The 24,135-nt window shown below is 45.1% G+C and overlaps 1 protein-coding gene across 1 annotated transcript in view; it reads right to left on the bottom strand.

Annotated features, from left to right (window-relative positions):
* Positions 1–24,135, bottom strand: part of smchd1 (structural maintenance of chromosomes flexible hinge domain containing 1) — a 34,909-nt gene continuing 10,774 nt past the window's right edge. Inside the window, exons 16-48 of the mRNA XM_035413817.1 lie at positions 23,030–23,112; positions 22,697–22,810; positions 22,196–22,273; positions 21,938–22,057; positions 19,897–20,041; positions 19,404–19,503; positions 18,502–18,574; positions 17,054–17,193; positions 15,469–15,603; positions 14,167–14,394; positions 13,703–13,851; positions 12,764–12,852; positions 12,189–12,307; positions 11,655–11,816; positions 11,157–11,285; positions 10,622–10,701; positions 10,269–10,426; positions 9,884–9,999; positions 9,572–9,633; positions 8,346–8,433; positions 7,911–8,042; positions 7,476–7,625; positions 7,123–7,255; positions 6,829–6,948; positions 6,626–6,711; positions 6,345–6,467; positions 3,740–3,921; positions 3,188–3,297; positions 2,639–2,709; positions 1,427–1,601; positions 862–1,020; positions 540–654; positions 1–406 (exon numbers count right to left, since the gene is read on the bottom strand). Coding sequence (XP_035269708.1) covers positions 355–406; positions 540–654; positions 862–1,020; positions 1,427–1,601; positions 2,639–2,709; positions 3,188–3,297; positions 3,740–3,921; positions 6,345–6,467; positions 6,626–6,711; positions 6,829–6,948; positions 7,123–7,255; positions 7,476–7,625; positions 7,911–8,042; positions 8,346–8,433; positions 9,572–9,633; positions 9,884–9,999; positions 10,269–10,426; positions 10,622–10,701; positions 11,157–11,285; positions 11,655–11,816; positions 12,189–12,307; positions 12,764–12,852; positions 13,703–13,851; positions 14,167–14,394; positions 15,469–15,603; positions 17,054–17,193; positions 18,502–18,574; positions 19,404–19,503; positions 19,897–20,041; positions 21,938–22,057; positions 22,196–22,273; positions 22,697–22,810; positions 23,030–23,112 — 3,976 coding nt within the window. The 3' untranslated portion in view covers positions 1–354. The remainder of the gene's footprint in view (positions 407–539; positions 655–861; positions 1,021–1,426; positions 1,602–2,638; positions 2,710–3,187; positions 3,298–3,739; positions 3,922–6,344; positions 6,468–6,625; positions 6,712–6,828; positions 6,949–7,122; positions 7,256–7,475; positions 7,626–7,910; positions 8,043–8,345; positions 8,434–9,571; positions 9,634–9,883; positions 10,000–10,268; positions 10,427–10,621; positions 10,702–11,156; positions 11,286–11,654; positions 11,817–12,188; positions 12,308–12,763; positions 12,853–13,702; positions 13,852–14,166; positions 14,395–15,468; positions 15,604–17,053; positions 17,194–18,501; positions 18,575–19,403; positions 19,504–19,896; positions 20,042–21,937; positions 22,058–22,195; positions 22,274–22,696; positions 22,811–23,029; positions 23,113–24,135) is intronic.

The raw sequence follows: 24,135 nt of genomic DNA, 5'->3' as shown, positions 1-24,135 counted from the left end.
TAAAATAAAAATAATTTTATTACAAAAGAATTTCAATAGAAAAGTGTACAAAGTATTAAAAGTGCCGCAGTTACAGGGACCACTTCAGGACTAAACAAGGAAAATACACTTCCAGTGTGTGTAAATTCTTTCCATATTTCATTTAAACATGAAACAAAAAAGCGCATATGCCAAAAAGGACAATGTCAGTAGGCAACTTAAAATATTTACAAAAAAAGAACATATGACCTCTGTCTGGAAAGTATTAGAAACGGAATTTTAACACAATGTTTCAGAAGCGTTTGCCAATATTGTTTGAATTTAAAATGAAAAACTTTAAGAAAACATGAAATTAATATGCATATTCATATGCCATTATGGTGTCCTGTTCCTTGTCACCCTTCCAGGAGTTACTGCATTTTCCAAGCTGCAAAAAAGAAGAAAAATTTTACACTACATATATCATATACATACATCACAGCATACATCAGGATTCTCTAGAACAAACCATTTCAGTACAGCTGGGATGCTCTTGCCAAGGCTGAGTATTAGATACGTACGCTGAAGCCCTCTCCCCACGACGGGCTCTTTTTGAATTGATTCCGGAAGGTTCTCCAGACTCCACCGCAGGGCGCTTCACCGCAGAGCCACTCCCCCTTCTCGTAGGGCTCATGCCTGAAAACACAAGCCATGCTGAAATCTGCCGTTTTTCAACCGCCAAAATAAAAGCTTTTGATTTAGCCGCCGATAAACATTTTGGCCTTCCCCGCCTTGTGTGAAATGGAGGCGCGCGGTGCTCGGTACTGTCCCGTAACGTGATCTTGCGATCGGCGGTTGAGAAGCGAACGCGCGAAGGCCTGACTAAAAGGGTTTCAGCCTCACCGAGCTCGTGCTCGATGCCTTTGAGCTGCGCCTCCTGCGCCCTCATCTCTCCCTCCTTCGCCACCATTTCCGGAGACTGCATGTACTGCATGTGCACCTCGTAGTCCTCCCTCACTTGTTTGCACTTCGCCACGGCAACACGGTACTGCTGCAACAGCTCTGCGTCCAGCAACAGAAATGAAAGCATGGGAGATGAGAGAGATATAGCAGTATAATAGAGCCTACCAGAGGCCTATTTCTGATTGGTCAATTGCATCACGTGGATTATGGACGTTAAAACCATTCTTAACAGAGCACAAGAAAAATAAAACTGAGCTGGCTAGTCAGGATTGCCTGTATCCATCTAGAGGTACATATGTTAGCTAGCACCCTGCAGCACTTCACAAACATGGGCCTAACGTCATACAAACCCCGGGAAACCTGCTAGCTCTCTTTGACATTACCTCAAGACTTGATAATGCAAACACACACTGCACAGAAAGCATCTTTCTCTTGAACATGTGCCAAAGAGGCCACATCAGTTTAATGTAAGTGGAAGCACAGGTGTTCCCGGAAACGCACTGACCGATTTGCCTGTGGAGCGTGTAATACTGTTCCGGCAAGGGCGCGCCGAACACCTGCCCTCGCAGCTTCTCAATGGACGGAGCCTTGTTCTGCAAGCCTCCGAACTTCCCATTGCTGCGAACCCGCTCGCCTTGTCTGGTCAGCAGAGTGGGGCACGGCGTCTTATTCTGCACCACCTGCAGGAGGACATTTCACAATGTGAACCAGACAAAAAAAGCAGCAAATTATAAAATGGTACAAGGACAAAAGCAAAGAAAAGACGCCATCGTTTGTCTTTCAATCCCGGCGCCAAACACCGCATAATCTGTGAGCTATGGCATCTGAAGACAAGGAAATGTTTCCAAAACATTCTCAGGCACCGAAACTATCAACAAACGAAAAGAACAACTTGAAAATTGTGAAGAATGAACATCTGATATTACAGTTGGCCCAGAACTACTAATTAATGTTCAGGAATCTAAACAAAACAGAGAACAGTAACTGTGCTTGTACAGTTAGGTGCTCTCACAGTCATAAACAAAGCACTGAGAACTGATAATTTCAGAAATAACAAAGAAAGCCATTTAAGATGTGATCTCATCCTCCTCTTATTTTGAGGTCTCCGGCCCAGGCCAGTAATCCACATTGGAAAACATGTTATTCCATATAATAACAGAAAAGCTAACTGGCTGGTATGCAGGGCTTTCTAAAACAAGAAAATGTCCTTTGTTGCATGGAGAGACCAGTTTGATGGAACACCGGCCCAGGTCAAAGTTCAACATATTTGAATTCTCAACAGTCATTCTGGCAGAGCAGAGTGCAAACTGAGTGTACACTGTCCCATTAGAGGATGGGCTGTAAACTTTTACCTAGGTGGTTGTGAAACGGTTTCACAACAGAACCAGAACTACCCAATCTCATTTGTAACCCAGTACAGCCTGGCTTCAGAATGCCATACATAAGTAAACTAGCTACGCTGGCTAAATAACAACCACATTAACAGCAGTTATATTCCAAATGACACATTAGGTAATGTCAAAACAGGTTTTTATAGTTCTACAGCCACGCAGCTAGTTAGCTAATCTAGCCAAAGGAAGGCCACAGAACAGCATTGAATCAACTGCAAGTTAGGTTAATATGTATGTGTGCAGCATGCTCAGAATTACAGTATAAAAAAAGAGAAAGACTCCAAGCTTGCAGGCTGATACAGAGGCACACAATGCAGCCCACTCACCCCCTTGCGATAATGGTTAGCAGCATCCAAGTTGTCCACCAAAATGGTATCCCCCAGAAGATTTCCAAAGACTGAAACACAGCAGCAGGAAACAAGCAGCCATTAAGTAAAAACACCACTGTGAGTCAACAGAAATGCCGCAGCAGCCATTGGGTCTGGAGTTAGTCAAAGCATTACAAAGGACAAGACCGCCAAAAACACAGAAGGCATGTTGATAATGAGAACAAAACATTCACAGCAAACCATAGACAATTACATCTCATTTACTTTAAGGACACAACTGGTAACAGACCACTCTCATGATCGTTGGGAGCAGCCACATGGGGACAAGCTCATTAGAGGCCGAGGGGAGGCGGGAAGGAGAACCCAGTCTGGAACCATTTACACTAAGGCCTGAGCACACGGCCCAGAGAACAGCACGAGGACGTTCCCCAACCACAACAAGGGCAAGAACACGAGAGGGACGAGGACAACGGCACTAAGCGGATTTCGTCAAAAGGCCCACAGCTCATTTATCCCTGAAAAATCGCACCGCTGGTGTGCACTCACCGATCCGGCAGCTTTCGGCGTGTTCTGGGAAAATGAGAAGATCACGGACAAACACGGGGTTTCCAACCGGCGCAAAGCTGTTCTGCCCGTTCCTTATGTGAGGCAGGGGCCTGCGTTGCGAGAGAAACACTTACACACTGGGTCTACATACCAAAAACCCAATAATCACCTCGATGTTGACCAAGTGTGACCTCTGGCGATATGGGGTCTGTGGCTCGTCACACGCAAATGGAAAAGCAGTACATAACGGAGGCAGTAGCACGCTTTTTGAAGAGAACGGGAGAAAAAAAATGAAGTCATATATCCATAAGTACTTACAGCACCATGGTGCTGACTGACACAGTCTAAACAATTGTCTAGAGTGGGGAACATTTGAGGGGGGGAACTGCTCAGACAGGGAGGTGGAGGTGGGGGTGGGGGGGTGGATAACCTAGTTTCACATGGAAACAAATTCACCAACCAGTAGAACCCCATAAAGGTCAAAGCAGAAATAAAGATGGTGGGAGATCGGTCACATTCATTGAAGAAGTCGGCTGAAGAGTCAGGACCCACCTGTTGCTGCTCCTCCAGAAGACCGAGTCCAGAGGCATCACCTGCTGGCGGCCCTGGGTGTCCTCGTAGATCTGCCGGGCGGCGGCCGTCGTCAGCGTCACCACGCAGTCCATGTCCCCGGACAGGTGCCAGGAGATGACCTTCGCCACGTCATTGTCCTCCACCCGCGCTAGGTGGGCAACCTGAGTGTACAACCATGGCCTTTCCATTACCAGCAACTGATGGCCATTTTCAGGCACTATACTGCACCACTACTACTTAAGACCGTAGAATTATACTAAGACCTTAGCAAAACGTTCTGCTTATTAAAACATTCAGCTATAAAATAAAATAAAATAAAAAAAAACATTTACCGCTACAAATACATTATTTTCCACTGTGACAGAGTATACTGTTGGAGGACTGAGTTCAATAGTTGGATACAACATTGTATTATTGTATTAATGTTACCTGCCTAGGGACAACAGGGTAAATTTAGCTTGATAGTGGTGCCCAGCGCTTGCAATATGCAGAAGGAAACAGTATGGACGTACATAATACTGCAGGACTGCCAACTCTTACGCTTTTGAGACGCACGCTTTCAGGTCAGGCGTCACACTCTCACGCTACCGAAACACATTTCACGCCAAATAAGAAGACTACAAAGCCGCTTCCTGATTAAACAAATAACATATTCGCTTGCAGGACAAAGTAAGGTTGGTTCATACACAGCAGAGAGAGACTGTCGATTGGCTACCTATCTTTGACAGAGCCCCGCCCCCCGGTCTTCAATCTCTCCACCCCCACCCTGTAATGAAATAAATCTGATTCTGGCCAGCTGAGCGAAGCTGGCAGCCGTACCAGTGCGGCGGTGTGGAATTCTGGCTCGGGGCTCGAGAGTGCTGGGTTGCCGCCTCACATCCCAGGTGAGGCACTGCTGTTGTAGCCTCGGGCGAGACACTTAACCTCAGCGCTCTCTGGGAGATTCGTGTTGTATGAAGGCTAGCGTGCAAAAGGTAAACCGTCAAAATCACCTGGGATAAAGGCTTGTGCTAGCATATCCATCAATAGTGAAAATTACAATTTCTTGCTTTAAATCACAAACTCGCGCTAGCCCAGCTTCCCCCACCAGCCATTACAAAGCCTGCAGGTCAGCAGAAACTTCTGTGAGTACGTAACGTGTCCTTAATTGCACACAGCCAATCCACAACAGACAGCAAAACTGAAATAATATAAAAACTCGAGAAAATGAACTCTCGCTTCAGCAGTAATGATGGCGCATAAATAATGAATAATTGTCAAACGAGAGGGAAGAACATCTGGGGGAAAAGGCAGAAATGTGGCAACAGGCCAGGAGCTCCAGCAGTATCAGAGGAAACGCTTGGCCGTTGAGCTCAAATACACTGTCCAATACACTTGAGATATGCAGCATTTCTGGGCCGTTCTGCACGTAGCTTTAAAGAATAAGTACTAGGAGGGTCTCCTGGTCTGCATATACGAAAAGGCTCTCTTCTTTGCTTTGGCCCTTTCTCTTTTTCAGTTATTAGTAATCAATCTTCTGCAGGGGCTAGGGGAGAGGAAGGAGGTGGGGGGCGCCCAGTATTTTCTGGGTCACTTAAAAAAGATTACTCTCTATTCGGGCCTGAAGCATAGGTCATACGCTAGCATTTACCTCGCCGCTTTGGCTAATTTCACCAAGATGCACAACACCTCTAATTATTTCATGGCCTGAGACTCTGTAGATGTAAAAAGACGTACGGAACCACAGGTAGCTCTTAAAATAACATTTCTGCCTTCCAGGGTTTTTGCTAAATGCATATTCCATTGGCTGAGCATGCTGGCTTAATTAGGTCCCAAAATGCCCCCTTAATTCGGTAATTAGGTCCCAAAATAAGTCCCATAACTTCTTTGACAATAAATTACATTATAATAACAACAGTCGAAGTACACACATTTGAACATATTCACAGCCAGTGGTTATTAGATTAGAGCGGTTATACAGATTTCCCCTCTAAAGAAAGCCCATGTCTTGATTTATTTTCCATCCATGTCCTCCTCTCTGCTTGTGGATCTCAGAAGGTGCAGAGTGAGATCGAGCAGCTCTCCGGTATGCCTTGTGATGTGTTGGGGGGGAACAGATGTTTCACTGCTAAGGAGTAGCTGCTATTCTTTGACCTTAGGCATTGAAAACTTTGGCTTGGGATGCGTTCCAAAGGTCATGCTAGAGTTTAGTAAGCGGGCTAGCCAGCCTGTAATTGAAGCGTCTTCAAGTGACTGATTTGCGGCGCGGGTGTGAACATTAGTGAAATAACCATGTCATGCAGCTGCTGCTCCTATGTAATTATGTCCTATAAGGGTATGAGGAACATCACCCACGGCCCCTAAGGAGCAGCCAGAACACCCCAACGCACTCCATCAAAGACCCACATTTCCCAAAGTACTCTACCAAAAAGTCAAGCATCCCAAATGTACTCTATCAAAGAGTCACAGCAGAGATGCATAGTGTTCTTGTGTCTCCAGTGCAAGATAATTAACATTTGCCCTCTGACTTTTTAACTCTGCATTTGGTGTCTTTCACACATTCATGGCTTAAGCATGGAGATCGAGGGAAGTGTTCCGGCATTACCTTTCCCAGGACGTCTGGGTTGCTTCTGAAGATGTCGGGGATCGTGCATGTTCTTCGCGGCTGCCTCCGTATCCTCTCCTGCTCCGCCACCTTCTCCCTGACTAGCGCATCGATCTCTTCCATCTGCAGTGAGAAACATGTCAATACCGCTGCAGCCGCTAGCGACAGGACGACCAGCAGAAAGAGAAGTGCAAAAGCACAAGAGCACACTGCCGATTCAGCTGCGTCTGTTACATTTTTCATCAGACATTTACAGGCAGAACATGGCATGCAACACTCACAGTTCCCAGCTGTGTCATATTTATATGCATTTTCCTGAGGTCAGATTTCAGATGAGCCTCTTTGTTGGTAGCATCCTGAAGCTGATCTAGATCAGAAAAGGCAATCAGAGTGACATTAACCAACACGTTAATTCTGAACTCTTAGGAAACTAATGACTGTATTAGAAAAACAAAGCATGTGTTTTCTCAAAAAGAAAACCTACCTTTCATCTCGGAGATCAACTGATTGTTTGTGTCAAACAAACTTCTGTACACAATGAGTGACTGGGAGAGTCGGTCCTTTTTTTTGGTCAAGGTCGCCATTTGCTCTTGGTTCTTGGAATCTGTTAGGCAGAAAACAGTTAAACTGTTGTATAGCAATGTTAAGACAGACAGTCACAATCTTAACTTATGCTAACAGTACACCAGCATGCATGGGAACCAACAGGCGTTGCTACATACACATCTTATGAGATAATCTTTTCCCTTGGCTCATGCTATGGAATTCCACTGCTCACCATTATAAAACAGGAAGGGAAGCTCAAACGGTTTCAAATCATTTTCTGATTTGAAACCAGGAATGACGGGCTGGAAGTGCAGGATGTACTCTGTCCCATCAGTGCCAGGACAGTTCTCCATGATGATAAGATTCTGCAGAGAGGAGGGACGAGCATTAATGCTGAAAACATTCTAAAATGAAAGAGAGTCAGATGCAACATTCACTTGAATAACAGAAAAAAACATTTTATTACACAAATTACACATAAAAATGTGAACATACATGCTAGCGCTTTTAGTGGTTCTGTTTGCATTTATCTTACTTTAGAACTGAGGGTATTATGGAGCAGACTATGGAGAGGGAGCAACCCACCTTGATGTGGGCCACGCCCTTGCAGAGGGGGAAGAGCGCGGTTTTGCACTTCCCCTTAAACAGGGGGAGCTCCTCGATGTCGTCGGAGCTCTTGATGGAGACCAGCACTGACCCGTCCAAGTCGCAGCCTGCCGGGTTATCGTACTCGTCCTGCCACGAATCACAAAATGCCTCACGTCGAACGTGCAGAACCGCACGAAGGATGCACAGCACATCTACCAAATTTAAGGATTCTTTGCAGAACACGAACAATTCTAAACCAGCATACGAACAGATACACCATAGCCTCCAGAAGGATCATTTCATGGATCCACAATGTGCATTAAACAGAGGCACAAACCTAGTCAAATTACACAGGATGCCATGGGACAGCCCAGGCCAGAGATGGGGGGAGTGGAACAGGTCACGGGGAGTGGAGGGCCACACACTGCTCACCATGATCTTCAGACACATGCTCTCAATCAGGGTCCGACTGGCCACTGCTTGGATATTAGAAACCAACGGAGTCGCCGGCTGGGAATCCGTCATCAGTTTCATTGGAGCGTTTGCCACCACATTGATTACGTACTGAGAGAGGAGCAGAAAGAGGGAAAAGGATCACTGCATGCGCTGAACAGGGGGCGGAGCTAATGAGCTAATACTGTGCCTGAACACGTCAAAACTCTGTGAATCTCTCAAATGTTTACCACAGTTAACCAGTTCATCATTATTTACACCATATGTAAATATTGCTGCACAAGTAAACCAAATAAATCTGCCCAGGGTAAACTATGGTGCTTTATTCAAACAGGATATGTATACTAGATGGCATCTTATAAACATTTAATTAAACCAGTATAAAAACATTTTCTATAAATATTTTTTACAAACCTGATTGCTCCACAGGCATTTATTTTTCTCGATACACATTACAAACTGAATTGTGTACTTCCCAACGCGGTCAGGGATTATTTTGTCTCTGATGAACAAACAAAAAGACAAAGAAAACAATTACATGCTTAATTAAGTCCTAAAAAAATGAATGCCCAAAACAATCTCCAGTAGAATTATATAAATGGATACACGTGTTAGGATGCTAACATTTTTAACATAAAACTTTACATTCACAATAATGTTGGAGATTAAATAAGATGCAAAGTGAATAATAGTGTTCTGCCAATATGAAAATATTTTACATAAGTCTTCAGTTAAGAAAGTGGATACCTACCGGAATGAAAAGAACAGAATAGGAAACATGAATGTAACATTCAGAACATCATGCATAAATGCTCAATCCACGTGAATGAAATAAAAGTGGCTAGTGAGCGACTTATGGCTCTACTAGCATTCAGGAAGTTGACAACATATACAGTCATCTCGTGTGCGAAGGCCTTTTAAGAATGCACGATGGATACGTATGGAGATTAGTTGAATCGCAAATGCACGCTATTAATAAGTCATAAGAAACCTAAACTAATTGGGAGATTTATCATAAGCTGCCGCGGCCTCGACATCAGACCATTCTTTCTAGGGTTGTGGGGAAACGTGAGGAGAATATCAGACCAGGCCTTCATGGAAATGCTCACTGAACTGGCCCAGTGAGAGGAGAGAGAGAGAGCCATGGAAAGACTGAAGGCCAGCAGTACACAAGGACAACCGGGCAACCCGAAAATATAATGCCCCATTTGACTCCCATCCACAGGGAGCAAGCCGAGGCAGCCATAAACGGCCTGAAATACTGTGTACGTTCACGCGGCTCGTAACGCACCGCTCGATTGATGACTCCAAAATGGAATTTGAAAGCAAATATCCACTGACTGACGGGGAAAATAAAAACTAACAGCGGGACGGAGCTCCTCGGCAGGCCGAGGACGGTAAAAAGGTGGAGATCTCTTTCACCCTCCGCGTTTCGCCATGGCGTCGGTGATTTACGGCCTGCCCCGCCGGCGGCCGGTTTGGGACCCAGTGAAAGCACGCTCGCCCGTGCGAGGCCCCTGCCTCCGCTGCACCCGCAGTATTCACATCGAGCACAGAAGCAGAGGCCCCGTCTGCAAGAGCCAGGCCGGCCACCGCCATTTCTCCCCACGTCACTAACAGGCCACGGGCTGAAAGTGTACCTGAAGTAGAAACAGTCGTGCTTCTCAGTGTCCTTGGGCTTACTGCACTTGAGGGTGGCAGCCTAAAAATACATGAGACGGGGAAACAATGAGAGTTCAGACATAATGCCGACCAAAAAAACAGACACAGTTACACTGAACTATTTTGCAGTGGGAAAAAATAAGTAGACTGATATCAGACACTCTGCATTACTCGTTTCAAGCATGCTCTAACTATATATATTTAAAAAAAACAAGCCAAATGTTGTCCTTTTCAAATGTACAAAATGGTGGAGAGCATGTTTCCTGAAGGGCGCTCTGAGAGTTACTCACGCCCGGAGGAGGCCTGGGGCCAGAGGACTCGCCCTTCCACATCAGCATGGACATGGAGGCGGGGCTCAGATTCGCTATGGCGCCCCCATCCTCAGCCACCACCGTCACTGCAAAAACTGCCCAATACACAGGGAAAACAGATACACACACACACATAGACAACACGTTTTTATTCACTGTGGGATAGAAAACACATGATATTACAAATGCATATTTAAAATGACTAAAGTTCAGATAAATAATGAAATTAAATTAAAAAATACATTGAAAGTTTTTTTTTTTTTCAATATTCAAAAATATTAAAGAGATGAATAAATAAATACTGTAAATGTATGAAGCAGTCTAAAGCAATGCAGCTGAACTCAATTTTGAGGGTAAGACGTACCAGTTAGGAACCCCCCAGCAGGAAACACAGAGTTGGTATCGTAGCTGACTGACAGCTTGACTGGTTTGTTAGGATCCGGCACCACTTTCAGTTTCACCGTGGGTCCTGGTATACTCTTCTTATTGAACATGGCTTTAAACTCGATGCCATATTCTCCCCTACAGCACAGAGAGAGGATAAAGAATGCTGTCCAAACCAACTAACCACGGCCACACAGAGTCAGCCATTCATGGCACACTACTGTACTGCCCCCAGCTAAAACACTCTAATGTACGCAGAAGAGAGACGCATCACAGTGGGTTTCTCAAATGGCCATTCCTCATTTCTGTCCGTTTCTGCAGGGCGACACTCACTTGGGCGCCATCACTTGGCTCAAGGTGAAGCTCGCCTTCCCATCGGCATCCACCGGCTGCGATGCCGGTGAATGTTTCATCTGGAAAGGCAGACAATGAGAAAAGTGTTATCTAGAGCAGACACTTAAAAACATTACACACTGTGAGCTGTGGGCTAGGCCAACATTATCCAGTGTAAATGTTGAAGCCTCTTCAGTCATTTTCACTAGAATGACAACACTCTGACTGTTGCCATTCCCACGTAGGTGTTTAACACTTTTAAAATCACCCCACTAAAAACAAATAGACGTGCAATTTAAAAATACTGCTTGTACTTCCTCTCACGTTTAAGCATGCATTGTGCATTGAAAAAAGGCTGCAAAATGTGCACAGGCTATTCATTTTTAATGCTCTCCGGCAAACACGTAACCTAGAATAGCATATCCTGGCAGAACGGCCATTTAATAATTGATAGAATGAGTAAAATGAGTTTACGTGCAAAACCAAAACGGAAAGCGAATCTGTGTGAAAACATGGGAGGGCTGCGCATGGCCACCTTTAGCTCCGTGGCTGAGGGTCTGAGAGAAATGACGACTCGCTGGTCAGGTGACGGGTTGCCCCACTCGTCCTGCAGCTGTACAGTGAAAGGCTTCTCCATGCCCTTCCCGTTGATGACCTGCAAAGGCTGTGCGCGCACAAAAGAGGTTTGTTCTTCTCCGTTTCCGGAAAAATCCGCCACATCGATATCCAAGGCCAAAAGGGTTGAAAACAGACTGCAGAGGAATTCCACTCCCAGCCTTTCCACATTTCCTCATCTCCTGCATTTTCCTTAAGCTAAGTTTCAGACTTCGAATTGCGGGGGAGTTTTCCCATATCAAGTGCTCCACAGATACTGACCGAAAAATGTTCGGACTGTGCGGACAAAGATAAAGCTTTTGAATAAGAAAACTCACACCCATCTTCTAACGGTGAGGAGATCCCACCAAACTCAGGTAACCCTCTCTCACACCTGCCATTCCCCCAGGCGAAATGAAGAAGGATGAAAGGCGGCTACCTCCTCAGGCCCGTCCAGGAGCCGGAGCTTGACCGGAGGGCCGGCCGTGATGGTTATGCGCACGTACTCCACGAAGTCTCTCCAGGCGAAGCACAGCTCTCTGGATCCCAGGACGCCGCTGAAGAACTTCACTCCTTGGACCATGATCACCTCCATTTTCTCCTGGGTGAGAGAGGCGGAGCGACACATCGCCCGTGAGCAATACAGCGGCAACACGAACCGAGGTCCGAAACGCTTTCAAACGTCAACATTCAAAAGCAACAGAATGTGTGCCCTGTAATTACTCTGAAGAATGACCAGTAAAACCAGTTCTACATTCTTATTTCAAAAATAACAACAAGCACCCCAAAAAGCAGATGATGAGGATAAATGCCTCCAACTTAAAGGCTGTTGGTTTCTAATAACTTCTTGAGACAGGATCGGAATACGGTGAAACGGTGAGACATCAGGGGCACACAGTGCAGACAGAGGGGAGCAGCTGCAGCACAAAGGCTCACTTGAAGCAGAGAGGACCAGAGGGCTTTCACACCATACCTGCCACGAGATGTTCAAGCTTGATTTATCGAGGCCTTCCGCCGACACCCCGAATGAACTCACGCAAGCTGACGTCAAGGCTTGCGTTTTATTACCAAACTGGTCCACCACCTCCAAATCTAAGGAGCAAACGGGTTAGACATGGAGCCAGCGGAAAACCAAGCGTTGTAACCTCAGAAAGACGAAGGGACCACTGATGCGACTAACTGGTAACCAGAGATCCACAAACAAATAAAAGTGCCATAAAGAACAAAACAAAATAGCCACGAAAACCAAAGCACTCATTTCAGTACGACAGTTAAAAAATGGCCGCCAGCACTTTCCAATATGCTTTTTAACCTTCTCCTATTAATTGAGTCCCTTGATACTTTCAACCTTTTGTTAGGTCATTCATTCAGACCATGGCTCTAAGTTAACTTTTTTTTTTTTTTACAAGTCTTTACATCATTACGCTTTTAAAAAAGCAAATACAAATTCCGACAGTTTTCCCCCTCACTATTCAACGCGCAGTGCCTGAGGACTGTCCCTCGGGAAAGCGACAGAAGAGCGGCGGGCATTTGGGCGAGCCGACTCACAGATCGCCCCGGGCAGCTCCTCTCCCATCCTCACGGACGTCCCGCACTTGAGCGTGGCCTTCATGCGCTTGGGCTCGTCCGGACGGGGCCTGCAACCACAACCAGGGGCTCAGAAAAACGGGGAGGGGCCTGGAGCCATCCCGCTGCCATTGAAAATGGCTGACTATTGCACAATGAATTCATACAGTTATTAAACACACACACCTGAACACAATTAGGTCATCCAAAGCCAGCATAAATCCATTAACTCCAGCATAAAAACACTTTAACTTTCCATACTGGTGAAGTAAAATGCAACCCAGGTCCTATTTTCCTATTTTGTGTAGTATTACAGTTTGTCAATTAAACTCAAGCAGTTTCCAAGGAGTGTGCCTTCAACAGGCAATAGCACCTTTCCTTTCAGCCCTTTAGGGACAACAAGGCCTTGAATCCCCGATAATCAACCTTCTGCAATACTCCTACTGAGAGAAATCAATCATTTATCAAGAGGACATAGTGATTTCTGCAATGCTAGCAGCCTCAATAGTCCAGAATGCAACAGCGTGGCTTCACGGGGGCTTTGGGGCATGACCACGACTTTGCTTTTAGTCTTTTAGCAAGCTAGCTAACGTTAATGCCAACGTAGCTAGCTGTGTTATCACAAAGGGGGGTGGTGCAAGTAGTTCTGGGTAATGTAGGAAAATAACATACTGGAGCGAATCTGACAGAAGCCTGACAGGATAGCAACTGAAAAATTGGACATTTTACAAATATCAGATAATAAACCCTAGAATTAATTTCATCAGTGCTACACGGTTACTAATGGTGTAAGTGTTTTAGCCTGGAATTTTCATTTAAAAAAGACCTACTAAAAGACGAGCAATCAACTGCACCAGGGACATGCTTCCAGAAGCTAATAAAAAAATGGAAAATAAAAGATTTAAATGGTATTGAACATACTTGATGGTAAAGGAACACTCCACGGACGCATTTTCATCCTGAAATGAAACCTGGTAGAAATGTTCATCTTTCACCAAATTGGGAATGAGCAGGGTGGGTAGATTTCCTTCCTGCAGGTCCTCAATGTTTAAATCTGCCCTCCAATTCACCTGCAACGTGTCGACATGTAAGAAGCAGTCATTCGCCTTTGCTTTGACATGCTGAAGATTTACTACATTTGCTTTTGAAACAGCAGGAACTACACTGCTTAGACTGCTGTTTATTTCCCACCATTCCCCACCATTCTGCATTGTGGGATGTAAATATCAATTTGCGAGTCCTCTCTCAACCCAACGTATGTTTCGTTTTTCAATATTTCCACCACACTCGGGTTATTGAGAAATTATAAAATGGACCCAAAGGCAGTCACTAGTAAATACCATCAATGAAGATGAAAGAAAGAAAAAAAAAAACACTTCTCCCACCTTGATCTTCTGTGCTATAGATGCTGTAATGGGGACACTGCGGTTCCCTTCATCGAACAGTCGATAGTGGAGATTTTCCAGGACGTCTCCTGCGGTCCAGCCAACGTTTTCCTTGTCTCCAAAAATCATGATATTTCCGTCCTCCTCACAGAATATCTCCAACTTGGCCACACAATGACCAGGTGTGATCTTCAGTGTCCTCTCCACTACTTCAATGTTTTTGAGACTCTTAAAACGCACAAGAATAGAAAAACACATTTATTCTTTTATGACTGTACTGCACAAAGGGCAATGCTAAACACATCCTTTTAAAGGAGTACCATGGTGATTTTCACACTTTCTCGGTTTTATGTGCTATTTGCACAAGAGGCATTGAAGAAACACAATGAGCAAAGTATTAAATATGTCCGTTCTGTATTTTTGGAGAAATATGCGTTTTAAATTCATCGTCCTATTTTCAACCGGTTGAGAAAGTTGTCATTTTGCTACGTCACTAATACAGTAACTACTCCCATTTCCACGCCCCATAAACAAATCTGACAGCACACATCGTCCTGCTGTTCAGACAATGCAAATATTTGACTAACGTTAGGTTCACTTAAATTAGAGTGCCTTTAGATTATTTCTGGTTATATTCATTTAGCTAGCTAGCTAACGTTAGCTAGCTAGGAGGTTTGCTTTCATAAGACAATGTTATCGATAACGTTAGCTTGCTAGTTTGCTTTTATGAGGACGTTATAGTTGTGCTTTTATCTTAACTTGGCTAGCTAGATATCAAAAATTATAACTGGATATAAGTCAACGTCCTTACCTTAGCTATCTACCGATACTTGATATACTAGCCCTACTAAGCTAGCTAGCTTGTGAAAATTCAGTCTCCCAAAGAGAGCGCGTATCATGGGGGTAGCTATGGAAACGGGGCACGGTCTGTCAATCATAGCTAACTGACAGTTATCATTACCACGCCCAGACGGTTCGGGTGAATTTTTATCGTGGGAAATTTAGGCTTAGAAAAATACGTTTTAAAGTGTATTAAAATGACTGAAGAATTAAAAAATTATGCACATTTGTTTTGTTGTTGCCTGAAGACAACTGGGAAGTGTCACGTTCACCCACCATGGTACTCCTTTAAAATATAAAACCGTTACATGCTGCATTTTAGCAGTTTAGAGGACGACTTATAATATAATTATAATTCAGCTTTCACTTCAAACAAACAATAGCCATTTATAAATAGGAAAGAAAAAAAAACTTCCTCAAGCAGCAGAGTAACTGAACATGGAATATGAAGCAATGACTTACTGGGACATCAAATTTTGCCTTTATGACCTGATCTTTCTGGATGTTTTTAATGTGTAATGGCTTGTCCAATAGCAGCCCAGTTCCCGAGTTACTGCAATCAACAGCGGCCATGGGCAAGTTGGGAGCACCTTGCAACTGCAAAAGAACACATGGTTGCACATTACCGGAGAGTGAACGCAGCCCCGCGCCACAGGCATGGGCAAGCGCTCAGGCGGCACAGCGAAACCTCGTCTGAAACACGGTTTTCCCCCACAAACAAAAGCGATGTGGGAGGCTACCCGTGCTCCTCTCTGATTGGACTGCTCCGACCTCTGCCTGGCTTTATATAGCTCAAAGAAAAAGGTGACGGCACATTTGGATTGGGCCGGTCCACGGAGAGCATCGGCCGTGGCGCAGATATGATTTGTCAGCAGTGACCCCGGTTTCACGGGGAGGGGACGGGGGAAAGCTGGAGGGCTTCCAGCTACGCTCTCAGGTTCCAAGTGTGCAGGGACTACTGTACCGGGAGGGAGGGAGGCAGATTCTGAGGAAAGCTTTCTGGAGAGCGCGTTTCTCTAGACCTTCTGAAGAGCTGTACATTACAGGACAGTGCTTAATGAAGCAGGCACCCGATGAAGATTTGACCATCATATAAATAACATAAATTAGCCCAACTACACAAAATACCAGTCCTGTCACAGTCCAGAAGCAATACATCCTAGCCAAGATTTTCACATCAGAACCATTGTATATCCACTTTTGTTTTCAGTTTCATTTTAACTTGGCACTTATTTAGATGATAAAGACTGAAAAACACTGCACTCTCACTACTTAAAGCAGGAATTAGAAATGATACAGGTTTATTTGAGACAATGGAAGATTGAGCTGACTGCACAAGAAGCTTTCCCCATTCTGAGAAGCAGCGTTCGCTGTCGGCCTGTAGGGGGCGTTGGGGGGGGGGGGGGGGGGGGGGCAGCGCAGGGGGGCGTGCGTTCTGCACGCGCCCCTCGCGCGGCGCTGGGGTCTGCGGGGAGGGCCCCGGGCGCAGCGGGAGCAGCGGGCTTCCACAGGCCAGGGCCGCAAATCTGTCACAGAGGGGCCCCGGGCGCTCGCGCCGCCGCCGCGCACTGGAAAAGCGCTCACACGTGACGCCCGTTTCTTCCACGCCCAGAGAAATGCCCCGTGCAGGGGTGGGGGGGGGGGGGGGGGAGTCCGGCTCCAGCGCGGCAGCGCAAAGTGCTCCTCTGGAAAACAAAATGTCACCCGCCCCCCCCCACCCCCTCCTCGCTCTCCTACCGCCAGCCTCTGATTGAGCTGATGTTTTCCATTAGGCTGCCGAAAGCAGCTCGGCCCAAAAAAAAAACCGAGCGGCCAAGTATGAGCGCATGCTGGAGAGCCGGTTTAACACGGCCGTGGTAGCGTTCCAGCACGTAATCCTCCATCGTAATCCATTTCACATTTCTCAAGTCTGATTTCAGGTATAAAAAACCGTATCCTGTTCATTTTTGTCGTGGGTGTAACTGTACTGTACAGTCTGAGCACTGAGGACACCAGGAGCGTAGGGAGCTCATTTAGAGACCCCCAAGTGGCATCGCGGGCTCGTTACCTGGCACTGCACGATGAGTTTGGGGTGAGTGGTGACGTTCCCTGCTTCGTCCTTCACCTCCACCTGGAACATGGGGGCTTTTCCGTTCTCCAGCGGTGTTTCCTCAGAGTCCGGTTTGACGCTCAGAGAATGAGGGAGACCTGGAAAACCAGGGGAACGGGTCTGAAGATTCACACAATGCCACAGCTACAGAACCTGGACCGAATGGTTCCCCTTCCCACCATGCAACGGGAAACGGCACGGCGCAAATCTCAGCTGCCTCGACATTTTGTTAATTAGATTTAACCCCGCGCAGTACCCTCACAGAAGGACAGATGCAGACTTTAATCAGCACAGGTAAGTGCAGCTCTGTAGACAGACTTCCACCCGACTTAACAATGCACCAGTGATAATGATCAGAGATCTCAGACAGCTGGCCGGCATCTGGGCTTCAGTCACAACAAACAGCTCATTAAAAAGATCCCATCACAGCGTGCCTGCAGAAACCTCCTACTCCCGGACATTTCGTCTGAGATGAAATGGACCCGCGGGGCTGGCTTTGAGTTTGTGCAATGAGACCGACTGCACGAGGAGACAGAAGCTAGATCATTTTGTAAGTAAGAATGATTTACCTGAAAAAAAACAAGTCAACTGGAGAAAATGGCTACAAATCTGGTTAAAGCTGTAAGGTATAATAATGTAGCATTGCAGTAAACCACACGGGAAATACCCCCCTCTAAAACAAATAGACAGTCTTTTGCAAACAGAAGGCAAGGCGATAAACTCTAATGTAGACACTTATTGTCCTGAAGCAAAGTGAAGAGAAAAAAAGGAAAACCAATCCAAAGCAACAAAATCGGACAGATCTATCCATGTGCTCCCAAAAATATGCAACCATAACTGTTAGATGTACCGTATGGTAACATTCTGTAATACTCACTACAGTCATTTTATGCATTTTTCTTAATCAAAAGCACATGAAGTCCCCGATGACATTTCATGCAACATAAAACTCAAGTCTTGACCCAGAGATCTTTTGCATCTGTGCGTGTGCGTGTGCATGTGCGTGTGTGTATGTGACAGTGTGTGTGTGTGTGTGTGTGTGTGTGTGGAATGCTTGTTGAACCTACATAATGGAATAAACTGCACACACAGGAAAAGGCTCAGAAGCCATGAGGCAAAGCAAGGCCTAAGCACAACATACTGCTGAGTAAAATGCATCCCATCACTGTAAATCAACATGAACTGTATACACGGGGACATTCTCAGTATTGAGCCTTCCTCAAATTTGTCTCTGACACACTGACTGGATTTAATAAATAAAAAAACAAAAATAAAAACAATTGCGTCTGAAAATAGGAAATGTTAAAACATGATACACGCTATTGTGACTTTGGAGGATCCACATTCCAGCCAGTGAAAAAATGAACGGGTTCATTTTCAGTGTAGAAGTGAACGCAAGGTCTTACCAGGGAGGAGGCTTATTTTCAGGGTCTGAGAGTTCCGTTTCAGACCCGGCAAGGTGATCTTCACATTAAAGGCCTGCAGAGACACCAATAACAATGCCTGAGTAATGCACCTTTAAATGGAAATCCTAGCTCAAGCGCGTGGCTTAAGTCAAAGCTGAGCTTTTCATTAAATGTCCTATTTTAATACGGGCCGCTAAATCCTTCTCCTTGATTGCATGCCTCGCGTCCGAGCAGGGAAATGGAATTCTAAATCACGCTCGGACAGATTAAAGAAACTGGAGACGGACATTTCTGTGAGGCCAGCCCTTTCATTAGGCCCATTTCTATGAAAAATTAATCAAGTGTTTCCGCAGAGGTAATTTCTAAAGTGAACCCCTTCCCTCGCTCGCCCTCTCTCCCTTTCAATTTTTTTTTAATCACCCACTGCACAATACTACTGAATCACAGCATTGGGCCAAATCTATAGGCTTCATCCACTAGCCACATTTTCCATTAGTTTTATTTTCCACCGCAGGTGAGGTTTCAGAGTGCATCGGTGAGGTCACTTCAGGTAAAACATATTTGAACATGTTTGCCATTCAAGTGTGCTGTTGATACTACTAGGTTTCAATTGCATTCTTTCAAGATCCTTACCCGTAAGAGAAAGATTATTTAATACAGTACAGAGTTATACGGAATTCTGTAGACATAACGTCAGATTCCACAAGTACTGAATTTAGAATTTACTACACAATTCCACAAATAGTTTGGAAAAGTGGTAAAGAATGCGTAATAAAGCTGAGAGAATTATAGCTGAACCACGACCCTGAAAACGCGGTTGAAAGGGGCCACAGTAACACATCCACACCACGCAGCGAGTTAGCCGGTTTCCCCAGGAGTCTACTGTTCGGCATGCCACTGACCTTCCCCAGGCAGGTCTTCACACGGCCTCTGGCTCGAACTCCTTTAATGGAGAAAGTGGTTCCACTTGCTTTGGTCTCCTCGTAACTCAACTCCAGGTTGCTGAAATCACATCGACGGGCTCCCGCGTTATTTGACGAAGTTTACACAAACTTACAGGTGACAGTACGTACTGTAAAACAGCTAGATCTCCCCTGTGGTATTTGATTTAATTAAGTCCTTAATCTCAGACGAATTAACCAAACAAAATCACACTCTCAAAGGGATGAGCCAGACTCATAGCACTTTGATAAAAGCTATCAAAGGGAAAGAAGATATCCAGGTTGGAATATGAAATGTTGGTGAAGCTATACCGAGAATTAACATTTAAATAAATAGTAAATAAATAAATTAAAATGAATTAATTTAAATTAAATAAATTAAATGTATTACTGTTGGGTGAGCAGCACTGTGCCCAAACTGATTTATAGTCAGAGGACCTCCTGATTTACCCACCTGCACTCCAGGACAGGCGTCAGGTCAGCAGTAGGCCGAGTGGGGTTCCCAAAAGCGTCCAGCAGCTCCAGTGAGATGCTGAAGGGCTCGCACACTCTGTAAGGGGTGCAAACTGCCCCCACCACAAACCTTTCAGGACATCCCTCTGTGGGGTAAAGGGAAAATGACTTACTGAGTGCCTTTGCTACATGATGATTGTGTACGTCAACAGGTGAATGTTTTGGTACTGTATTAAGGAGGTGGTTTGGGTGTGCCTAACTGCGGAGGGAATGCTAACCCACAGACCCACAGTAATATTCACAACCCTGAAAGATACACTATATGGCCTAAAGTATGTGGGCACCCCTTCTAATTAGTGGTTTAGGCTACTTCAGCCCCACCCATTGCTAACAGGTACATAAAATCAAGCATACAGCCATGCAATCTCCATTAACAAACATTGGCAGTAGAATAGGTCGTACTGAAGAGCTCAGTGACTTTCAAAGTGGCACTGTCATAGCATGCCACCTTTCCAAAAAGTCAGTTCATCACATTTCTGCCTGGCTAGAGCTGCCCCAGTGAACTGTAAGTGCTGTTATTGAGAAGTGGAAATGTCTAGCAGCAACAACAGCTCAGCTGCGAAGTGGTAGGTCACACGACCTCACAGAACAGGACCGTCGAGTGCTGAAGCAAGTAGCTTGTAAAAATCATCTGTCCTCGTCTGCAACACTCACTACCGAGTTCCAGACTGCCTCTGGAAGCAATGTCAGCGCAAGGACTGTTTGTCGGGAGCTTCAGGAAATGGATTTTCCAGGCCGAGCAGCCACACACAAGCCTGATATCCCCACACACAATGCCAAGCGTCGGCTGGAGTGGTCTAAAGCACACCCACATTGGACTCTGGAGCGTTCTCTGGAGTAATGAATCACACTTCACTATCTGGAAGTCTGATGGACGAATCTGGGTTTGGCAGAATGCATAGTGCCAACTGTACTGGCCCAAATAGTGCCAACAGTAAAGTTTGGCAGAAGAGGAATAATGGTCAGGGGCTGTTTTTTATGGTTTGGGCTAGGCCCCTTTTTTCCCAGAGAAGGGAAATCTTAATGCCACACCATACAATGACATTCTAGAGCAGGGATCAGCAACTCACGGTCCTCGAGGGCCGAGACCTGCTGGTTTTCCACCCTCCCTGTGCCTGGGAGTCAGGTGTGAAGACAGTCCGGCCTATCCGTAGAACTAATTACCCGGGAGAAAAGAAAACAAGGGCTGGATTTGGATTTGAGGGCCAGAGTTGATGATCCCTGTTCTAGAGAATTGTGTGCTTCCAACTTTGTGGCAAGAGCTCAGGGAAGGCCCTTTCCTGTTTCAGCATGACAATGCCCCATGCACAAAGCAAGGTCCATAAAGAAATGGTCTGCTGAGTTTGGTGAGGAAGAACTTGACTGGCGTGCACAGAGCCCTGACCTCAACCCCATCAAAAAAAATCTTGAGCAAGGGACCATCCATCTATCGATTACATTACATGACAGGCATTTAGCAGACGCTCATATCCAGAACTTACACAACTTTTAACAAAGCATTTTCATTGCATCCATTTATACAGCTGGATATATACAGTGTTCTACCCAGCAATCGAACTTATGACCTTTCGGTTAGCAGCCCAGTTCCTTACCCACTATGCTACACTGCCGCCCCATTCATTATCTATACCCGTTTATTCCTGGGCAGACTTGCAGGGGCGTTGGAGCCTATCCCAGCATGCATTGGGCGAGAGGCAGGAATACAGGTCGCCATGCTATCTCAGTTCACAGACACCATTCACTCTCACACTCACAACTATGGCCAATTTAGAGTATCCAATTAGCCTACCTGCATGTCTTTGGACTGTGGGAGGAAACCGGAGTAGCAAGGGACCAAAACTAAGTAAATAAATCACCTGAGATCAAACTGACAGGAGGTGCAGCCATTGCTTTGTGCTTAAGATCAAAACTTGGCAGCGAGCAACGGACTTACAAATGCATGGCAGCACGTAAGAACTGCTCATGGTGGCAGGAATATTTACCACATATGGAGAAGTCCAGCTTCCAGGACGGCAGCTGCTCTCCGGCACAAACGCTGGCGTTGCTCTCGTTCAGCACCGTCTGCAGGTACAGGGTGTATTTCCCAAGCTTGCTGAGGTTCTCTGCGTGGGAGAACAGCACATTCACCTTTAACCCCAGAGTACGCAGGTGCGCAAAGGGAGCAGCAGCGTTCACAGAAAACACATCTACAATAGAGACACGGTGAAACCACACAGGAACACGTCAAGAGGAAGAGTTACCCATGGTTTTAAACCAATACGCCCATTTCCCGCCGTGCTGGCAGATGTGAGAGTTTGTTTCAACATCGCCAGCAGGAGCTGTGTGAATAAACCATAAACAAACAGGGTTTTATTATTTTATGTTTTACTTTCTCGCAATATGAAAATCAGAATTCAGAATAAAAACTATTGCTTGCAACATAAAAAAAATTGTTAACTTGATGCATACAGCCTTTGTGTACTGTGACCAGTAACTTTTATTCAAAGTGGCATACTGCTAACACTTGTCTAATGTATTGTCGGGACTTTTGGGAAAAAATTTTTATTTATAGTTGCTTTATCATCCAACATTAAATCTTAACCTGGGAATTATTTTCTCTGCCAACTATCCTCTGTAACTTTTAAAGTTTCAAATGCAGTTTGATTTAAAAAATAATAATCTCGGAGATCTATAGATTTAAATGCTCCTACCTGTACTAATCACCCCTCTTTTATTCATCATTCACACTGACACATACTTACAATGCCAAATAACCGTTAATTCAATCAGAAGTTTCTTTGATGCACTGAAGTTGGGTCCAGGCATCCGCGCCATTGACTCTCCTTTTTTGTTCAGGATCTCAACATGGATCGGGCCTTTATGGGAACATAAAAACCGAACAGCACTGCACGGGCGACCAAGCACAAATGTGCACAAACTGCTGCACATAAAAGCAATTCCGCCTGTCCTGCTCACAAGGAAATGTATTTGTACATCTCGGTTTACACAAGCAAAACCTCAAGGCACAAATCGTTAGAGCCTAGCCAGGATATAATCAGATTAGAGTGAAACACAGGTGGCGGGGCATAAGTTACCAAACACAGTCCCAGCTGGACGAACATCCCTCTGGCTCCACTCGTTTCCCTCTGGCCAGGTCACTCTCAGTCGGTCTGGAAGCCTGTGGAGGAAGCAGGAAGCAGAATGTTAGCAGCTTTACCACTCAGATCGCATCACTGCTTACAGTGATATTTGTCACACTGAATGGTTTCAGACCTTCAGACAAAATGTAATATTAGACAAAGGGAACCTGAGTAAACACAAAACACATTTTTTAAATGGTTATTTAATTATTACCCCTTTGCGCACATGTCAAATGTGGCCAATCCTTGTCCATTTATGAGGTACCCTATTTAAAGCTTTATAACTGCAGATGTGAGCATCACAGAGACTTGAAAAATGGCTTAAACGGATTGTTCAAGTCAATATATGACCACTCAGTCTCGGAAGGGACATCTCTACGCGTAAAACCAATGGTGAGGTTGTATATTTATTCCATATTTAATTGCAGATATTGACAGTAGAATGACATGGTATAATTTTTTTTTTTTAATTCTCATTTATTTCAGTGTTCAGTGAGCAGCGTTTTTCACAGCTGTACTGGCGTACCTTCGGCTATTGTTGGCTTTATCTTGTTGTTACGACGAAATACAAATTCAAGCAATTCACATGTGGATAAAGTGCACACTTTATATATAGCACCCCTACTGCTAGTGTTGATTCAAGGCTTCTGACAGCCCTTGGAGTCTGTTGTTGGTATTTGTCAACATGAGGACCAGAGTTGCACCAAGGAAGCCATTATGAGGTTGAGAAACAAGAGAAATCAGTCAAAGACATAGGCCAAACCTTAAGCTTACCAAATTCAACTGTTCGGAACATCATTAAGTAGAAAGAGAGCCCTGGTGAGCTCAGTAATCCCAAAGGGCCTGGCAGGCCAAAGAAGGCCTCTACAGTTGATGAACGAAGAATTCTCACCATAATGAAGAAAAACCCCCAAACACCTGTCCAACAGATCAGAAATACTCTCCAGGATGCAAGTGCGGATGTGTCAGTGACTACTGTCTGTAGATGACTTTACAAACAGACCTACAGAGACTACACTGCAAGATGCAAACAGGATAGGCAGGTTACAGTTTGCTAAGTA

This window comes from Anguilla anguilla, chromosome 4, assembly GCF_013347855.1.
Source record: "Anguilla anguilla isolate fAngAng1 chromosome 4, fAngAng1.pri, whole genome shotgun sequence".
NCBI lineage: Eukaryota > Metazoa > Chordata > Actinopteri > Anguilliformes > Anguillidae > Anguilla > Anguilla anguilla.
Note: the sequence above shows the minus strand (reverse complement) of the source record. Positions and strands in the feature narration are given on the sequence as shown.